This window comes from Xiphophorus hellerii, chromosome 19 (genome assembly GCF_003331165.1).
Source record: "Xiphophorus hellerii strain 12219 chromosome 19, Xiphophorus_hellerii-4.1, whole genome shotgun sequence".
In the NCBI taxonomy this organism is placed as follows: Eukaryota; Metazoa; Chordata; class Actinopteri; order Cyprinodontiformes; family Poeciliidae; genus Xiphophorus; species Xiphophorus hellerii.
In genome coordinates this window covers 21,074,205-21,095,421 of record NC_045690.1, presented here as the reverse complement: position 1 = coordinate 21,095,421, position 21,217 = coordinate 21,074,205, and the positions used below count along the sequence as shown (strand labels likewise).

Genomic DNA, 21,217 nt, shown 5'->3' with positions numbered 1-21,217 from the left:
GTCTCTTCCCTTCAGTAATAGTCATCTTTTCACAAATCTTCCATAAAGATGCATGACTAATGTCAAAGTCGATAACGGACTTTTCCACCCAAGCTGTGGATCTCTGCAGTTCCATCGAAGATACTGAGGGCCTATTGGCTGCTACATCTAAAATCACTTCAAGGTATCAAATCTAGCTTGTTTGTATGAGGAAATATATATATATATATATATATATGCATAAAAAAGCCCTTTGAAAACCCTTTGTGTTCATCTATCACTTAAAAAAATCCCAAGAAAACAAATTAAGCTCTGTAATAAAATGAGAATTGCGTTTTCTTTGTGCGTTTATTTGAGAAGCAATCGATCTTATGCTTTTCTTTTCTTCCTTACATGACCCTGAAATCTTTCAATTAAATACTTTAATAGAGAACATTTCTGTAAAATTCTCATGACACAAAAAATGTGGCTCAGTTTAAGAATGGTCAGGCTTGAAGCTGATTACGTTTGAAGCGAACAGCATCGCAAATAGGATTTGACATCATTCCACCATCACCGACAAAGGACAGTGTGATTGTCTTAAGACCCAGTTTGGACCTGCAGGTTATTAATGATTAAAAAGAAGCATTCTTCCAGCGAGGCCGGCCTGACATCTTACGTCCATGTAATCCTATCATTGATGACATGGCAACATTGCTTACCTAACAGTAACATCACATATTTGTCATGAAGTGCGGGTGGTGAGAGTGGTGAGGCAGATGCAGCGGACCCAGGTATGATGAATGATGAATTTAATGAAGAAGCACAGTCCAAACAACGAACAGCAGGCACATGGAAACACTGACGACGAAGAAGCTAACATTGACGAGGACCCGACGACGAACAAGGAACACAGGTGGAGTTAAATACATGGGAGGGTAATCACAGAACGAGACACACCTGGGAACAATCAAGGGGAGGACAGGACAACGAAGAGACTCAAGGACACAGAACACTCTAAATGAACACAGAAAACACAGATCCTGACAATATTTCAAGCATTTCTTTTCAGCTCAGTTTGGCTTTGATCGCTTGAAGGCCCGCAGTGTCAGGATTACAGTAAAACATGTGTTTTTGTTTAAACAGTTATATTTTCTGATGTAGATTGTTGTGGGTCAACATAAAGTAAGTAACTTTTAGATACCAGATCGATGGCTTGGCCTGTAAAAATCCTCCCGCTTTGCTCTGCAGCATCTTAAAACCTGCGGATTGGAAGGTTCTGCTCACAGTGACGTCTCTCAGCGGTGGCTAGTTATAGTTACCAGTCTCGGGTTCGACGCTCATGCACTATTCATCGGCGTATCGCTTCACTCCTGCCAGACCTCAGACGTGAACAAACGCATTTCCTTTCTGTGCACAACTTAACTTTGTGGCTTTTCTTCTGGGGTCTCTCTGAAGGCCTAAAATGCTCGTGTAGCATCTCTTCGATTTTAATTGAAACCGAAACTTCTTAGTTCTGGGCTGTTTTTTGTTGTTGTTTTTTTGTTTTTACCTCTAAAGGAGATCTCTGGCAGATACGTGGAGGAGAGAGCTGAGCATAATTTGTCGTATATGGTACGTATCATCTGAACAGAGATCAAATGGTGGCGTTTAGGCCTCGGTGTTTTGGAGTGCATGTGAATGACTTTCTTTGAGAAGGAATTTATTTTTTTTTTTCCATGTCAGCTGATTTTATTTAAAAAAAATGTTGAAGGTCAAACAGTGTTTTTTTATTTTCCATCAAATTAATATGTAATTACATGCTATTGGATCATCCCAGGCATGTTAAACTTTTATTTTTATTATTTTTTTGGTGATGTAAGATTGTTGTCTTTTGTTTCTCTGTTTGTTTGTTTGGGGTTTTTTTGCCAACTCTTCGATCAAAAATAATATTATAATATTATAATTAATAATCCCAAATTGTCACATAAAATAAGGTAGCCACTTTAAAACTGGACGTGTCCGTGTGTGTCAATGGAGCACTTTGTTGATTAATTTCTGCAGAATAACGAGACTAATGGTATTATTTTCACAATGCATGTGAAATGTATCCCCTCCGGTTGAAGTATTAGGGTCAGATGATTTAAATAATTAAAAGGCCCATCTGAAGGCTACATTTCACTCAAAATAACAGCAAACTATGCTACAACACTCTCTATCATTGATTTTGGTTTTACAAAAAGTAATACTTAAGGTGTTCTTTGTGTTTTTGTTAATTTAAAGTTTTCTTAGAGCTGGTGATTTGCTGTTGAAACAGAATAAAGCAAGAGTTAAGCACTCCTACAAACAGGAATAGGAGAAAAATCAACTTAAACAGAATTTGCTCCAGGTATAAGTGGATTTTGAGCTCGATTAGGATCCCGGACTCCTTCCTAGGAGTCTAAATGCAGACATATTGGTAGAAACCTGCGTTGTTTTGAAGTTGTGTTAGCAACAGTCGTAATTTAGAGCCAATTTATTAATCGCTGCTTTTCTGTTGATAGCTGAGAAACCAGTTTTAAAACCCTCCAAAAAGTGTTTTAAGCGTGTTTGTCAGTTCAGGAAAGCTTCATAGCATCGCTATAGAAAATCGAATGAAGACAAACAGATCCGAAAAAGTGATTTTTGTACAGCAATAAATGCAAGGTGACTGACGTGCCTATCGAGCAAAAGCCCATTGTGTAACAAACCTGACTCGCTAGTTGCAGAAAACGAAAATATCTCACACAAACTTGGGCCGACTCTGTTGCCATATTTGGTCCATTCGTCTGTGTTTTAATGTCTAAAATTGTTAATGTGATTATTTTTTGTGTTGCAGAGAGCTCAGAGGATACCTTTGGACCATGAAGCGCAGTAAGCACCGTGGACAAAAGGAGGACAAAGGCGGAGGTATCACCTTAGCCGGATCATTGGATTCGTGTCAACAAGGCCAGAAAGTCCAGTTTAATATTACACAAACAGACGCAGCCTGTTTCTTCAGCATGTCAAACATTTTGTAACAGACAATGTGGTGCAGATGTTCTTATCCAAGACTGGTCTATTTCAAAAGCAAATCTAGAAAAATACTTTTGCTCTAAAAAGTATTTTACTTATGATTAAATGTTGCATATTAATGGGTTTTCATGTCTTATAATGTTCTTAATCTATGCAAAACATGGCAGGATGAATTTAAGAGTATTTTTAAAAAAAAATTTATTTCACAAAACACAATGTTGCAAGAAAAAGAGCAATTCTTCCAGGGAGTGTTGCGCCTTAGCTCCGTAAATGTAAATCTTTCTTTCAGGATTTTTCTTTAGACATGTCTTTTGTGTGATGCCTAGATGAGCCAGCCATTTTGGAGACGGAGAACATGTTAATGGGAGGTCCAGATCCCGACACCATCTCTTTGGCCTCCGTCACAGCCGTCACCACCAATGTTTCAAATAAAAGGCAAGCCTTGTTCTAACCGTCTTCCTTACAGATTTTTACTTTTATTTTTATTTGGGTTTATTAATCATGTGTAATTCCTCAGATCAAAGCCAGACATCAAGATGGAGCCCAGCTCTGGACGACCCATGGATTACCAGGTAGGTGAATCCAGAGAGTTCAGCCAGTGACTTGGAAAAGTATTTGCACCCTAAGAGCCTTTTTTCACATTTTCTGATATTGCAGCCACAAACTTCAGTGTCTAGTATGAGCATTTTACACAATATTCATGAAGTAGATCATACCTGGGAGGTTGAAGGAAACGTATACACGGTTTTCAAAATCTGAAAAGTGCGGCATGCATATGTGCACAGGTTATTGTACACTTTTTGACATCAACTCTCCCCGAGGTGCTGATCGACATGATCATACAAGCTCAATTTTTCCCTGTAGGCTGTCACAAGAAAAAACAAACTCATTTTCATTAAAAGTTCACATTTTTTTAATTTCAATGGGACAAAGTAGGACAGTTCACAGGTTATTGCGATTTGCAGATGTAAACTGATGGATGGTGTCATTTCAGGTCAGTGTGACGGTGATTGAAGCCAGGCAGCTGGTTGGCCTGAACATGGATCCCATGGTCTGTGTGGAGATCGGAGATGAGAAAAAGTACACCTCTATGAAGGAGTCGACCAACTGCCCTTACTACAACGAAGTGAGTCGGTCATGATGACGCAGTGTTAGGAAGCTCTCTGAAATTCAAGGTTGATTTACGAGACTTCGTCTCAAACTGTCGTCTCTTCCAGTACTTTGTGTTTGACTTCCACATCCCGCCAGACGTCATGTTCGACAAAATCCTGAAAGTGTCCGTAAGTCATTAGCTCCTTTAAACCGACTGGCAGGAATTTCTTCTGTGACATGGGGGCTTTTTTAAAAAAAAATTATTTAATTGTGTATATTTTTTTAACCTACTTGTAGGTGATCCACTCCAAAAATCTTCTGCGAAGTGGAACGCTGGTTGGATCTTTTAAAATGGATGTTGGCACAGTCTACTTCCAGCCAGGTAGGAAAACAGCATCTTTGGTAGTTTAACTCCAGATCAAGCCCTCTGTCTGCATGGATGCCTTAATATCTTGGCTTTTGTTTGTGGTGGAATAATTATCCAATGCCAATAAATATTAATGATGTATCAATTCCATATTGAGTGCAGATGACCTCTTATCCACACAAGATAGAAATTATACATACATGCTTAATATTTGGATAAATCCACATTGTCAAGTTACAAAGAATCAATAGTCTTCAATAATGTTATGGCATGTCTACAACTAGATGCTTGATTCCTCTTATCAGATAAAGCTGATTTACATAAAATATATTTAAAAAAATTAAAGTGTCTAAACCTTCACAATTGGCTTGAAGTCTGTCCTACTTCAGAAGCTTAATGTTATCCACTGTAATACCAGTTTTGATGTGCGTTTGTGATCGTTGTCCTCCTGGAACGTCTGATTGGGTCCAACCTTCAGCCGTCTAGTTAAAGACCTCAGAGGAAGTCCTCTATTTCTGCAGCACAAAGTGTCATTGACATCATCACAATCCCACAACATGATGGTGGTATAACATGATGCTTAGCAATTAGCTGTTTTGTAAAGTGTGATGTCTTCAGACGTTCTTTTAGTCATTGTAGCCAACAGATTCTGTCTCACACGAAACCTTTTCATCAGAAGGTATTTGTCTCGTCCTTGTAGGCCACCGTAGATTTCACTTGAGTCTGAAGTTGTCAGTTTTGAAGCAGGGGCTTCACTATCTTCACTTTTGGACAGTGATAGTGATGTTCCACTGCCTTCTAGTTCAGTATAGACTGGAGGCATGAAGGTTTTTGGATGTTGGAACCAATTTTACCTCATCTGAGGCTAACAGCTTGGGTCAGATGGCTGAAACTTGGACACAGCGGGGTGTTTCAGAAGGATGTCGATCCCAGTGAACACTAAACTTGGTTTAGAAACAGATAAACCAGGACAACATTAAGCTTCTGCATTGGCCTCAGTTTGAACTTACTTAAAAACTTATGAATTATGCACTAAAGCTGCATCTGTGGTTGTAAACCAACCATAAATTTTGCAAAGAGGGCTGGTTAAATGACCAGCTGGAATAATGCCAGGACCAAATATTACTGGGGGCGTATGCATTTATTTGTGTCTTTATGCAAATTTATTTTTTGGTGGATTCAAGAAAATCAGCAATAAATCTGAACATTTGCCCCCGATTTTTGTTTGTACAGTTAATTTATTATGATTGCTTTAGTACTGCGTCCTTATTTTAAAGTGAATAAAGAACAAATACATCATCAGGAATCCAAAATAAAACGGACATTTGTGTTTTTGTCCTACAGAGCATCAGTTTTACCACAAATGGGCCTTGTTGTCTGACCCGGATGACATCACAGCAGGCTGCAAAGGCTACGTTAAATGTGACATCGCAGTTGTGGCTAAAGGAGACACCATTAAAACTCCACACAAGGCCAATGAGTCTGAAGACGATGACATAGAGGGGTAAAGAAAACCTGCAACGTCCGCTGCTTAACCCATGAAAATTCTCATCTTTAAGCCTTAGTAGAGAAAAGTTATTGAGAAGTGAATTCTGCCTGCATCAGGAATCTGCTGCTACCTGAGGGCGTTCCTGCAGAGCGACAGTGGGCTCGTTACTACCTGAAGATCTACAAAGCAGAGGGACTCCCCAGAATGAACACCAGCATCATGGCCAACGTCAAAAAGGCGTTTATAGGAGAAAATAAAGACCTGGTTGATCCCTACGTCCAAGTGCTCTTCGCAGGGCAGAAGGCCAGTTCGAATAATGGCTACCTTTTATATTTGTTGTGTATTAGCGGGACTCAGAAAATGAACGCGTTTAATTTGTGACCACAGGGCAAAACGTCGGTACAGAAGAGCTGCTATGAGCCCATCTGGAACGAGCAGATTGTTTTCACGGAGATGTTTCCTCCCCTCTGCAAGCGCATGAAGATCCAGATCCGGGACTCGGATAAAGTGAACGATGTGGCCATGGGAACACACTTCTTAGATCTGAAGAAGATTTCCAATGATGGGGACAAAGGTGATCGTTTTTTACGAAAAATAGTGTGTTCAAACAAGTAGGAGGTTTTATTTGATATGTACGACATGGCTTTCTGCCCAGGGCGACACAGCCCGAGGGCGACCACAACTCACACTCACACACCCCCACACACACACACAAAAATAGCTCCATCATTTGCGCCCTGATAGAGTTTTCTATTTGCGTATTTGCATGTAATGTCAGTGGTATTGCTGCCCCCATGTGATCTACATCCAGTATGACAATAATGCTGACTGACAGCGTTGTAGTTTGTGTCTAATTTGGCAACTTCAGATTTTTTTTAAAGAAGTCTGGAATGTATTTGACCACCTCTAGTTCAAACTATTTCGTATTTGGTCCAGTCAGACTTCAAGTGAATAATTTACACCAAACAGAGTTTTAGAAACTCTTTCCTCTATTTGCAAACGAACAGAAATATAATAGTTTTCAATCATTTCCTGGCTTTAAGACTGCTTTAGATTTAGAGAACTAGGACAAACATATTATATAGATTAACTAAACAATCCTGGACTGAATTATTTTGCTGTGATTATTGACAATTTGAAATAGTTAGTGATTCGTAGATCTTCTCTTCTCTCAAACATAGTGTTGAAATCAGTCCATCGATGCAGGTCATCTATTATCAGACCAATTCTTTTAGTTCTTAATATTTCCAATAAGCTAAGTGAAAAAAGAAAGAGAAAACAGGAGTTTTTCCTATTCTTTTTTTTTTTTTTTTTTTTGTTTGTTTGTTTGTTTTTTGCAGAATGCGTTTTGTTCGGAAAAGTAGTTGGGTATTTGAATGTGTACTGTGGACCGGAAAAGGCACTCGCCCGGGAACCATTTAAGATAGAGCAGCCTCTGCTAGTAGGCTAGATAACGCAGAGTATTTACTTTTTCTGTGCAACCAGTTAAGAACTATTTTTGACACTGGGGGTTACCCAGTTGCTTAATCGTTTTCTACACGCGCCTTTCCAGTTAATTTCCAAATTACCCGCCGCACTTCTTCTGCACACTGCTTCCCAGGCTTCCTTCCCACGCTGGGGCCCGCCTGGGTGAACATGTACGGCTCCACCCGCACCTACACCCTGATGGACGAGTACCAGGAGCTAAACGAAGGGCTCGGCGAAGGCGTGTCCTTCAGGGCCCGTCTGCTCATCAGCCTGGGCGTGGAGATCCTTGACCCGTCCTCGCCTGACATCACCAGCTCCACCGAGGTCCAGGTGGAGGGAGTGCCCAACATCTCCGAGGTGGGTCTCTGCTCCAGATGGGCAGCCATGCAAGCGGATCGTATTGTTCCTGCTGCTGACAGGACATTGTGCTGCGATTAATGTGAATTATTAATAGCTCTAATTTAGCCCGTCGCATGCATAAATAATAGCTGTTTGCATTGATGAGGCTACTCATGTTTAAACGCTTACAGTTGTGGGTTTTTTAAATTTATTTTTGTTTTGTTTTTTCGCTAGACTGCTACTGGGAAGGTCGAGGATTTCTTCCTGTTTGGGTCTTTCCTGGAAGCCACAATGATAGACAGAAAGATCGGCGACAAGCCAATCAGCTTTGAGGTCACAATAGGTACGCCAGCTGTGTCTTTGCTCCTGGGGCCGGCATTTATCGAATCATTGATCATTTATCTTATAAAATATCTTATCCCAATATGATCAATTTCTGTGATCTGGGGTAAATAAAAATAACAAAACGGACTGTTTCATACAAAATGTTATTTTTGCTCTTCCATGAGAGCATGAATGAATATCAGTAAATTTGAAAATATGATTAAATGCAGTTATTGTGTGCAGGTTAGCGTTATAAATAACTTTGTTTTTTAAGTAAGTCGTGTCCTTAAGAAGCCGATTTCAAACAGGAATGATTTTCAAGTCCAGTATTTGTGTTTGTGGCACTATGAATGCTATGCTATGTAGTCATACAGTTACATAAAAAATAAGCAATAAATATTTTTGTTTTAATCATCTTTATGTTATCACAATAGTGCCACAAAGTATTGCGTTAAAATTCTAAGTCCGTATCGCCCACCCATACGTTTGTCACTGTGGACAGAACGGGGGAAGACGGAAAGGGACAAAGTTCATATTCAGAAAGCTGCTCTTTCCAGGTTACTATGGAAACGAGAACGATGGCGTCATCCAACCCAAAACGAAGGGGAAGAAGGGCGACGGTGCTGAAGAGGAAACCGAGCTGATACACAACTCCAGCGAGGAGGAGATGGACGACGACGGAGACCTGACTTCAGTGTCCACCACTCCACCCATGAAACCTGTCATCACTGACCGGTCAGAGCCAGTCAAACAGCGAAACAAAGAGGAAAATTAAGATGTGAAAGGAAATATTACATAGTTATTAAATGTTTTTCTGTTTTTGCAAACTAAATGGTAACATTCATTTGAAGGGGTGTGCATAACATGATATAACACCTACTGTGAACATGAAGGAGTCCTCATGAATGGCTATGACTGTTGTCTTGAAGTGTCATTCAGGAAATAATGACACTTTTAATGCAAAGTTGCACCAAAAGTCCACCAAAAGTGTCCGCTTTGCATTATTTTATAAATAACGACACTTTTAATGCAAAGTTGTAATAAAACTTGCCTTAAATGTCAATTAAAAGTATCAACTTTGCATTAAAAGTGTCATTATTTTCCAAAAGACACTTTATCAGTGTGTCTTCATCAGAAAAAACTTCATTCGTCAGTGACCCCTCACAGCCCCACCATGGACTGTTCTCCCTGCTGCCCTCTGGAAAGAGGTTCCGCAGCGTCCGGTGCAGGTCCACCAGGTTCCGAAACAGCTTTTTCCCACTTGCTATCAGACTGCTGAACTCTTAACTGGACTGCACTTAAAATCTGGTCTCCACTTTATACCTTGCACATGTACAGAGCTAAATAACTTCTATTTTACTGTCAGTCCTGCACTTTATATTTTATATTTATATTTATATTCATATTCATACTGTATTTTATTTTATTCTGGAGTAACCTCACAACATGGGAACCTCAAAACATTGTCCTGAGCCGTATGCAACGAAATTTCGTTCTGTATGCACCCTGTGCATGCAAAATGACAATAAAGTCAGTCTAAGTCTAAGTCATAACAACAATGATAAGCATTCATAAAGACTCCTTCATATATATAATGCTTATGACAGTCTCACTTCAAATAAAGTGTGACCAAATAAATCATCCATCCATTATCTTATCAACTCAAAGCAACTTCCACTTCTTCTTGTGCTTTTACAGTGATATTATTTATATACCACGCAAAATGTGGTATAAAAATGCCAGCCATAAGTTCAAGTTTAGTTTCATGTAATCAGAGCAGCATATATATATATATATATATATATATATATATATATATATATATATATATATACACTACAGACCAAAAGTTTGGACATACCTTCTCATTGAATTCAATGAGAAAGTGTGTCCAAACTTTTGGTCTGAACTGAGTACAGACCAAAAGTTTGGACACACTTTTTAATTCAATGAGTTTCCTTTATTTTCATGACTATTGACATTGTAGATTCACACTGAAGGCATCAAAACTATGAATAACACATGTGGAAATATGCACTAAACAAAAAAGTGTAAAACAACTGAAAATACCCCTTATATTCTAGTTTCTTCACAGTAGCAACCTTTTGCTGTGATTACTGCTTTGCACACACTCTGCATTTTCTTGATGAGCTTCAAGAGGTAGTCACCTGAAATGGTTTTCACTTCATAGGTGTGCCCCGTCAGGTTAATAAGTGGGATTTCTTGCCTTATAAATAGTCATGAAAACAAAGAAAACCCATTGAATTAGAAAGGTGTGTCCAAACTTTTGGTCTGTACTATATATACAGTATATATATATATATATATATATATATATATATATATATATACAGAAAATCTCCAAAAGGGAATCAAACTCAAAACTCTGAACTAAGAACTTCTGATCATATAATAGCAATTAACCATAGCTACCATGGTAAATTATTACTGATAACTACTGTCAGTAGTCCCTAACATTAACATGATCAGGCAGCATGTAATCATAAAAAAAAAAAAAATTCCCTTCTCACCCACAGCGAGTGGTTCTTATCCTCTGAGCTCGGGTCCTCTACCAGAGGCCTGGGAGCTTAAGGGTTCTGCGCAGTATCTTGGCTGTGCCAAGGACTGCACATTTTTGGACTGAGATGTCTGATGTTGTTCCTGGGATCTGTTGTAGCCATTGGTCCAGTTTGGGGGTGACTGCCCTGAGGGCCCCGATGACCACAGGCACCACTGTGGTCTTCACCTTCCAGGCCCTCTCCAGTTCCTCCCTGAGGCCCTGGTATTTCTCTAGTTTCTCGTGCTCCTTTTTCCTGATGTTGCAGTCGCTTGGTATTGCTACATCTACCACAACGGCTTTCCTCTGTTGTTTATCCACTACGACAATGTCTGGTTGGTTCGCCATTACCATTTTGTCTGTCTGGATCTGGAAGTCCCACAAGATCTTAGCTCTGGCGTTCTCCGCCACCTTTGGGGGTGTTTCCCACTTTGATCTCGGGATTCCAGTCCATATTCTGCACAGAATATCATATATATATATATATATATATATATATATATATATATATATATATAAGAAAATTTATGTCTGTATCACACAAGTAGCCCTTCGTGTTACTCTGGACCCGTGAAGTAGCTCCCAGTCTCTAAAAGGTTGGTGACCCCTGATCTAAGAAATCTGGGTGAATGAGAAAGACAACGGTATACTTTAAACTTCTACTTTAATAATTCTGTCTTTTCCACTTTTCCTTCTCTAATGTCTCCTCCCACTTAGTTAATTAAGAAAACAGAGAAATAAATATATGGTAAATATGGCATCCAGAAGAGCTTAGAAAGTTCTCAATTAACTATTGTTCTATTGTCTTTTCTGCAAAGAAAATATCATAAAGCATAACTTATTTTAAATACTTCATGTGAATAGCTGCACATTTAATATGCATGTCTTAAAAGTCTTAACTGTGACATTTGTAAAGCATTTCTTGAGGAAACAATGATAGTTCCCCTCTCTGCTGTCGCTATCCCCAAACATCCTGGTACCAGCAACCCCCCAAGCTCCCCTCTCTGCTGTCGCTATCCCCAAACATCCTGGTACCAGCAACCCCCCAAGCTCCCCTCTCTGCTGGCGCTATCCCCAAACATCCTGGTACCAGCAACCCCCCAAGCTCCCCTCTCTGCTGTCGCTATCCCCAAACATCCTGGTACCAGCAACCCCCCAAGCTCCCCTCTCTGCTGGCGCTATCCCCAAACATCCTGGTACCAGCAACCCCCCAAGCTTCCCTCTCTGCTGTCGCTATCCCCAAACATCCTGGTACCAGCAACCCCCCAAGCTCCCCTCTCTGCTGTCGCTATCCCCAAACATCCTGGTACCAGCAACCCCCCAAGCTCCCCTCTCTGCTGTCGCTATCCCCAAACATCCTGGTACCAGCAACCCCCCAAGCTCCCCTCTCTGCTGGCGCTATCCCCAAACATCCTGGTACCAGCAACCCCCCAAGCTTCCCTCTCTGCTGTCGCTATCCCCAAACATCCTGGTACCAGCAACCCCCCAAGCTCCCCTCTCTGCTGTTGCTATCCCCAAACATCCTGGTACCAGCAACCCCCCAAGCTCCCCTCTCTGCTGGCGCTATCCCCAAACATCCTGGTACCAGCAACCCCCCAAGCTCCCCTCTCTGCTGTCGCTATCCCCAAACATCCTGGTACCAGCAACCCCCCAAGCTCCCCTCTCTGCTGGCGCTATCCCCAAACATCCTGGTACCAGCAACCCCCCAAGCTCCCCTCTCTGCTGTTGCTATCCCCAAACATTCTGGTACCAGCAACCCCCCAAGCTCCCCTCTCTGCTGTCGCTATCCCCAAACATTCTGGTACCAGCAACCCCCCAAGCTCCCCTCTCTGCTCTTTTTTTCATTAATTAAAAAATCCAGGGTGGCACCCAGTACCCCAGCGGTCCCGAATTATACATGTGAAGAAGAACAAGCCCAACTCTCTGGAATACGTTCAGTTTTGGGGTTTCTTCCTCCTGAATTTGTGGCTCAATCTTGTGTTTTTCCACCCTGGATTCCATTCTGTCTATCTTGATTTTTAAAGACACAATCTCCTTATTCAATTCGTCGTTCTCCCTAGTAAGCCACAGCAGTCTTTCAGTCTTTTCTTTCAAAGATTTTTCTGCATCAATTTTTGCTGTGGCCCGCTTCCGTTCTAGTTTTATTGTTACTTGTTGCATGTTGCAATAATCACTTTGCATTTCTTTAATTGTCGTCCTTTTTTCGTCCAATTCCAAATTAATTTTAACAATTTGTTTTTTATAAAACTCATTCGAATTTCTGAGTAGGTTATTCTCTACATGCCAATTTGTTGGGTCGTTGGTCCTGTTCAGTCTCTCTAGTTTTCTCTTCAGAAGCTGTTCTGTTTTCTGAAGCTGTTCGTTTTCCCTTTTCAGCTTCATCTGGTTATTCTGGAGAATCTCTAACTTTCTTAATATGAAATCTTTCTCCGCCATTGTTTCTTTGTCGTTCGAACCTTTAACTGCAAATGAATTTCTCTGTGGGATCTGGGAATACAAAGACAGTCACCAGTGATGTCACAAACAGGATGTGTGACATCACAGTTCAACATCATAGCCACAAGAAGTCTGTTGGGTGTGGGGGCTGAGGAGCCCAAGTGTGAATAAAACACCAAGAGACAGGTAGTAAGTTTAAGTTATTGTATTCAAGCTTACAGTTTTGCATAAATTTATGGACTAGTTCGGCAAACATCAAAGAAGCTCATAAACCGACGACCCACCAGAACCGCACACGGTAAAAAGCTCTGCCGGGATCCAAACGACCGCTCTTAGAACTACGGGAGGTTCAAACTCCTGTCATTCATTTTTATGTCGTGTCTCCCAGTCCTCCCTCATCGCCCCCTGGTGGTCCCAGTGCTCCCTTGTCCCTTCGCAAGTCAGTTACTGCTCTCCTTATGCATTGCTATGGGCAGGCCCCAATTATCTTGAGACATTTTTTTTATTCGTCATCTTGCCCTAAAGAACTACTGTTGTAAGTGAATCAGATCTCTCTTTTGGTTTCTGATTGAGTCACAGAGTGCATATATTAAACATAAATGCAGCAGGCAAAACTCTAGTGTCTTGTAATATTCACAGCTCTGCCTCTGATAATTGCTACGCTTCACATTCATGAGTGTTCTTTTAAAGATTATAGTACAAATTAATTGGGGGAGGGGGGCTCACCCTCTAAAATTTGAATTTCTAACACTTAAATAATCCATCCGCTTCAGGACGAGCAGCCAGCTAAAGAAGGCGAGGTGGTGTAGTCTAACGGTACAAAATAGACCATCACTTACATTTAAAAAAAAAGAAATCAGTTATATAATGCCCGAAAGAGCAATTACCTGATGTAAAAACTGTCAAGGCTTTTATTTTGACATTTTTATTAAGATTAATTTAAAATTGAAACACTAACCCTGTGTAACAATGGTTGGGTAAAATCAATTATAAAATGCCCAAAACACAAGTAATTCTAAAGGCCAGCTCAGTCCTCCTCTGTAGTAACTGACAGTTCCGCCATGTTGTAGTTCTAACCTGCATGTTCTGCCATAGTTAGAACTACAGTGATGCGTTTTTGTAGTCCTAATCAGCTGCACTGCTCTGTCCTGTTCTTTGTTCTGTTGCTATGGTAATGAAGCCTGTCTGTCAGACACTCAGGGCTGACAGAATTCTATTTCTTTGAGCCAGCCAGTTTGACTGAAAAAAGCAGTCCTAACAACTCCTTCCCGTTCGCGAACCGTGATACGTACTTGAAAACCGTTTGAAGCATCTGAGAGGGCTATTTGTTGTCTCCGATAGTACCACGATTCATATTCTCTACCTCACTCACAGTAATAACAGCGATGAGAGAAAGATGGTGTGCGCTGAGCTCAGAAATTTTTCAGAAATGCATGGAAGTCAATCTGTGACTATCCTCAGAGGGATATTGAGGCTTTTATCTTGAAATTTTCAGTAAGCTTCATATAGAATTGTTGTTTGGGTTAAATGAGTTATTTACTGGCAAAACAGCCAGTAGTTCTAAATGGCAGCTCAGTCCTCTGTTTTAACTGAGTGTTAGTTAGAACTGGAGATATGGCGTTTTTGTAGTCCTATCTATTAGCATTAGGTCAAAGGCTAAAGCTAATAGATAGGCATTATCTGCGCAAGCCAGTGCCTTAACCTGACATAACAAGATAATGCAGGCTAATATTAGGCCCCAATAAAGAGACGTTCTACTGGGTGTGGAACAATAGGTGCTTTCCATGCAATGCATGGAGGCAGTGACTGACTTGCTTTGCAAGTCAGTGTTTTCAAGAAGGTTAGGGATGCAAATTTTCTAACCTTGAAAAGTTGAAGATTTTAGAAATTTGGAATGAAGATGATGTCATGGAAAAGAGAACTTCCAACTACAAACACTTGTTTGGATTCTTGTTGGAAAGAAAGAAAATGGTTAAAATACCAGTGGAAACCATTTTTTTTTAAAAATAGTACTTAACAGTTGATTTCTTTTTACATAAAATCATGGTAAGTCTGGCTATTTTTAGACCAGGGGTCACAACCTTTTTGAGACTGGGAGCTACTTCACAGGTTCAGAGTAACACGAAGGGCTACTTGTTTGATACAGACATAAATTTTCTTTACAACAAAAATTCATTTAAGTAAATATGATTACATGCTGCCTGATCATATTAATGTTAGGGACTATGCACAATAGTTATCAGTAAGGACAGCTATGGTTAATTGCTATATTGTGGTCAGACGTTCTTAGTTCAGAGTTTTAAGTTGGTGAGGTGGGGAATGACTGGAGTTTGAACCACTCATCATTTGAACCTCAGGTTCTGCCTGAGCTTTTTACAGTGCGCGGTTCTGGCGGGTTGTCGGTTTATTAGCTTTTTTGTGATTTTGTGAACTGAACAGCTGACGGGTCACCTGCGGGCTGACACAAGCAGATGTCGAAAAAAAAATGTCTGACAGACTGGAAGGTACAAAACTATCACTGCACCTGACCTGCAGGAGCACAACCACCTCTCCAACGTCGGCACAAAACTAAACCACTAAAGCAGCGCACCCTTTTTTTTCTTGTTTTTTACACAAACGATGCTAAATAATAAAGACATTGAAGCGAAGCAGTGAGATCCACGGAAAGAGGAGGATTGGCGGGATCTTAGAACTACGGGAGGTTCAAACTCCACTCATCATTTTTAGCTCACAGAAAAAGCAAACTGACCAATAAGATTTAGGCTTTGGGTGCCCTTTGACCCCCACAGACTCACACTGACGTGCGCTACATACAAGATGTTTTGGGACAAAAGAACTTTTTCTTCTCCATAATTTTGTTAATAGTAAACAGGGTTGGATAATAGAAATACAATAACTTTTCTTTTTTTAATTTAAAGGAAAATCTCTCAGTGCGTCCAGCTGTACAGCTGCTGCTGCAACAATCCAAACTCTCAGTCACTTGTGGGCAATTTAGAATCACACAGAAAATCTCCAAAAGGGAATCAAACTCAAAACTCTGAACTAAGAACTTCTGATCATATAATAGCAATTAACCATAGCTACCATGGTAAATTATTACTGATAACTACTGTCAGTAGTCCCTAACATTAACATGATCAGGCAGCATGTAATCATAAAAAAAAAAAAAAATTCCCTTCTCACCCACAGCGAGTGGTTCTTATCCTCTGAGCTCGGGTCCTCTACCAGAGGCCTGGGAGCTTAAGGGTTCTGCGCAGTATCTTGGCTGTGCCAAGGACTGCACATTTTTGGACTGAGATGTCTGATGTTGTTCCTGGGATCTGTTGTAGCCATTGGTCCAGTTTGGGGGTGACTGCCCCGAGGGCCCCGATGACCACAGGCACCACTGTGGTCTTCACCTTCCAGGCCCTCTCCAGTTCCTCCCTGAGGCCCTGGTATTTCTCTAGTTTCTCGTGCTCCTTTTTCCTGATGTTGCAGTCGCTTGGTATTGCTACATCTACCACAACGGCTTTCCTCTGTTGTTTATCCACTACGACAATGTCTGGTTGGTTCGCCATTACCATTTTGTCTGTCTGGATCTGGAAGTCCCACAAGATCTTAGCTCTGGCGTTCTCCGCCACCTTTGGGGGTGTTTCCCACTTTGATCTCGGGATTCCAGTCCATATTCTGCACAGAATATCATATATATATATATATATATATATATATATATATATATATATATATATATATATATATATAAGAAAATTTATGTCTGTATCACACAAGTAGCCCTTCGTGTTACTCTGGACCCGTGAAGTAGCTCCCAGTCTCTAAAAGGTTGGTGACCCCTGATCTAAGAAATCTGGGTGAATGAGAAAGACAACGGTATACTTTAAACTTCTACTTTAATAATTCTGTCTTTTCCACTTTTCCTTCTCTAATGTCTCCTCCCACTTAGTTAATTAAGAAAACAGAGAAATAAATATATGGTAAATATGGCATCCAGAAGAGCTTAGAAAGTTCTCAATTAACTATTGTTCTATTGTCTTTTCTGCAAAGAAAATATCATAAAGCATAACTTATTTTAAATACTTCATGTGAATAGCTGCACATTTAATATGCATGTCTTAAAAGTCTTAACTGTGACATTTGTAAAGCATTTCTTGAGGAAACAATGATAGTTCCCCTCTCTGCTGTCGCTATCCCCAAACATCCTGGTACCAGCAACCCCCCAAGCTCCCCTCTCTGCTGTCGCTATCCCCAAACATCCTGGTACCAGCAACCCCCCAAGCTCCCCTCTCTGCTGGCGCTATCCCCAAACATCCTGGTACCAGCAACCCCCCAAGCTCCCCTCTCTGCTGTCGCTATCCCCAAACATCCTGGTACCAGCAACCCCCCAAGCTCCCCTCTCTGCTGGCGCTATCCCCAAACATCCTGGTACCAGCAACCCCCCAAGCTTCCCTCTCTGCTGTCGCTATCCCCAAACATCCTGGTACCAGCAACCCCCCAAGCTCCCCTCTCTGCTGTCGCTATCCCCAAACATCCTGGTACCAGCAACCCCCCAAGCTCCCCTCTCTGCTGTCGCTATCCCCAAACATCCTGGTACCAGCAACCCCCCAAGCTCCCCTCTCTGCTGTCGCTATCCCCAAACATCCTGGTACCAGCAACCCCCCAAGCTTCCCTCTCTGCTGTCGCTATCCCCAAACATCCTGGTACCAGCAACCCCCCAAGCTCCCCTCTCTGCTGTTGCTATCCCCAAACATCCTGGTACCAGCAACCCCCCAAGCTCCCCTCTCTGCTGGCGCTATCCCCAAACATCCTGGTACCAGCAACCCCCCAAGCTCCCCTCTCTGCTGTCGCTATCCCCAAACATCCTGGTACCAGCAACCCCCCAAGCTCCCCTCTCTGCTGGCGCTATCCCCAAACATCCTGGTACCAGCAACCCCCCAAGCTCCCCTCTCTGCTGTTGCTATCCCCAAACATTCTGGTACCAGCAACCCCCCAAGCTCCCCTCTCTGCTGTCGCTATCCCCAAACATTCTGGTACCAGCAACCCCCCAAGCTCCCCTCTCTGCTCTTTTTTTCATTAATTAAAAAATCCAGGGTGGCACCCAGTACCCCAGCGGTCCCGAATTATACATGTGAAGAAGAACAAGCCCAACTCTCTGGAATACGTTCAGTTTTGGGGTTTCTTCCTCCTGAATTTGTGGCTCAATCTTGTGTTTTTCCACCCTGGATTCCATTCTGTCTATCTTGATTTTTAAAGACACAATCTCCTTATTCAATTCGTCGTTCTCCCTAGTAAGCCACAGCAGTCTTTCAGTCTTTTCTTTCAAAGATTTTTCTGCATCAATTTTTGCTGTGGCCCGCTTCCGTTCTAGTTTTATTGTTACTTGTTGCATGTTGCAATAATCACTTTGCATTTCTTTAATTGTCGTCCTTTTTTCGTCCAATTCCAAATTAATTTTAACAATTTGTTTTTTATAAAACTCATTCGAATTTCTGAGTAGGTTATTCTCTACATGCCAATTTGTTGGGTCGTTGGTCCTGTTCAGTCTCTCTAGTTTTCTCTTCAGAAGCTGTTCTGTTTTCTGAAGCTGTTCGTTTTCCCTTTTCAGCTTCATCTGGTTATTCTGGAGAATCTCTAACTTTCTTAATATGAAATCTTTCTCCGCCATTGTTTCTTTGTCGTTCGAACCTTTAACTGCAAATGAATTTCTCTGTGGGATCTGGGAATACAAAGACAGTCACCAGTGATGTCACAAACAGGATGTGTGACATCACAGTTCAACATCATAGCCACAAGAAGTCTGTTGGGTGTGGGGGCTGAGGAGCCCAAGTGTGAATAAAACACCAAGAGACAGGTAGTAAGTTTAAGTTATTGTATTCAAGCTTACAGTTTTGCATAAATTTATGGACTAGTTCGGCAAACATCAAAGAAGCTCATAAACCGACGACCCACCAGAACCGCACACGGTAAAAAGCTCTGCCGGGATCCAAACGACCGCTCTTAGAACTACGGGAGGTTCAAACTCCTGTCATTCATTTTTATGTCGTGTCTCCCAGTCCTCCCTCATCGCCCCCTGGTGGTCCCAGTGCTCCCTTGTCCCTTCGCAAGTCAGTTACTGCTCTCCTTATGCATTGCTATGGGCAGGCCCCAATTATCTTGAGACATTTTTTTTATTCGTCATCTTGCCCTAAAGAACTACTGTTGTAAGTGAATCAGATCTCTCTTTTGGTTTCTGATTGAGTCACAGAGTGCATATATTAAACATAAATGCAGCAGGCAAAACTCTAGTGTCTTGTAATATTCACAGCTCTGCCTCTGATAATTGCTACGCTTCACATTCATGAGTGTTCTTTTAAAGATTATAGTACAAATTAATTGGGGGAGGGGGGCTCACCCTCTAAAATTTGAATTTCTAACACTTAAATAATCCATCCGCTTCAGGACGAGCAGCCAGCTAAAGAAGGCGAGGTGGTGTAGTCTAACGGTACAAAATAGACCATCACTTACATTTAAAAAAAAAGAAATCAGTTATATAATGCCCGAAAGAGCAATTACCTGATGTAAAAACTGTCAAGGCTTTTATTTTGACATTTTTATTAAGATTAATTTAAAATTGAAACACTAACCCTGTGTAACAATGGTTGGGTAAAATCAATTATAAAATGCCCAAAACACAAGTAATTCTAAAGGCCAGCTCAGTCCTCCTCTGTAGTAACTGACAGTTCCGCCATGTTGTAGTTCTAACCTGCATGTTCTGCCATAGTTAGAACTACAGTGATGCGTTTTTGTAGTCCTAATCAGCTGCACTGCTCTGTCCTGTTCTTTGTTCTGTTGCTATGGTAATGAAGCCTGTCTGTCAGACACTCAGGGCTGACAGAATTCTATTTCTTTGAGTCAGCCAGTTTGACTGAAAAAAGCAGTCCTAACAACTCCTTCCCGTTCGCGAACCGTGATACGTACTTGAAAACCGTTTGAAGCATCTGAGAGGGCTATTTGTTGTCTCCGATAGTACCACGATTCATATTCTCTACCTCACTCACAGTAATAACAGCGATGAGAGAAAGATGGTGTGCGCTGAGCTCAGAAATTTTTCAGAAATGCATGGAAGTCAATCTGTGACTATCCTCAGAGGGATATTGAGGCTTTTATCTTGAAATTTTCAGTAAGCTTCATATAGAATTGTTGTTTGGGTTAAATGAGTTATTTACTGGCAAAACAGCCAGTAGTTCTAAATGGCAGCTCAGTCCTCTGTTTTAACTGAGTGTTAGTTAGAACTGGAGATATGGCGTTTTTGTAGTCCTATCTATTAGCATTAGGTCAAAGGCTAAAGCTAATAGATAGGCATTATCTGCGCAAGCCAGTGCCTTAACCTGACATAACAAGATAATGCAGGCTAATATTAGGCCCCAATAAAGAGACGTTCTACTGGGTGTGGAACAATAGGTGCCTGCCATGCAATGCATGGAGGCAGTGACTGACTTGCTTTGCAAGTCAGTGTTTTCAAGAAGGTTAGGGATGCAAATTTTCTAACCTTGAAAAGTTGAAGATTTTAGAAATTTGGAATGAAGATGATGTCATGGAAAAGAGAACTTCCAACTACAAACACTTGTTTGGATTCTTGTTGGAAAGAAAGAAAATGGTTAAAATACCAGTGGAAACCATTTTTTTTTAAAAATAGTACTTAACAGTTGATTTCTTTTTACATAAAATCATGGTAAGTCTGGCTATTTTTAGACCAGGGGTCACAACCTTTTTGAGACTGGGAGCTACTTCACAGGTTCAGAGTAACACGAAGGGCTACTTGTTTGATACAGACATAAATTTTCTTTACAACAAAAATTCATTTAAGTAAATATGATTACATGCTGCCTGATCATATTAATGTTAGGGACTATGCACAATAGTTATCAGTAAGGACAGCTATGGTTAATTGCTATATTGTGGTCAGACGTTCTTAGTTCAGAGTTTTAAGTTGGTGAGGTGGGGAATGACTGGAGTTTGAACCACTCATCATTTGAACCTCAGGTTCTGCCTGAGCTTTTTACAGTGCGCGGTTCTGGCGGGTTGTCGGTTTATTAGCTTTTTTGTGATTTTGTGAACTGAACAGCTGACGGGTCACCTGCGGGCTGACACAAGCAGATGTCGAAAAAAAAATGTCTGACAGACTGGAAGGTACAAAACTATC

At 41.1% G+C, this 21,217-nt stretch overlaps 1 protein-coding gene across 2 annotated transcripts in view; it reads left to right on the top strand.

Moving 5' to 3' along the window:
* Positions 1 to 1,126: 1,126 nt before the first annotated feature.
* LOC116708819 (otoferlin) overlaps positions 1,127 to 21,217 on the top strand; it is a 37,319-nt gene continuing 17,228 nt past the window's right edge. For both annotated transcript variants that reach the window (XM_032546863.1, XM_032546862.1), the window contains exons 1-13: positions 1,127 to 1,572; positions 2,795 to 2,865; positions 3,297 to 3,405; positions 3,488 to 3,542; positions 3,965 to 4,096; positions 4,188 to 4,250; positions 4,360 to 4,444; positions 5,774 to 5,933; positions 6,035 to 6,221; positions 6,306 to 6,492; positions 7,519 to 7,742; positions 7,959 to 8,067; positions 8,606 to 8,783. In XM_032546863.1, coding sequence (XP_032402754.1) covers positions 2,820 to 2,865; positions 3,297 to 3,405; positions 3,488 to 3,542; positions 3,965 to 4,096; positions 4,188 to 4,250; positions 4,360 to 4,444; positions 5,774 to 5,933; positions 6,035 to 6,221; positions 6,306 to 6,492; positions 7,519 to 7,742; positions 7,959 to 8,067; positions 8,606 to 8,783 — 1,535 coding nt within the window. In that variant the 5' untranslated portion in view covers positions 1,127 to 1,572; positions 2,795 to 2,819. The remainder of the gene's footprint in view (positions 1,573 to 2,794; positions 2,866 to 3,296; positions 3,406 to 3,487; positions 3,543 to 3,964; positions 4,097 to 4,187; positions 4,251 to 4,359; positions 4,445 to 5,773; positions 5,934 to 6,034; positions 6,222 to 6,305; positions 6,493 to 7,518; positions 7,743 to 7,958; positions 8,068 to 8,605; positions 8,784 to 21,217) is intronic.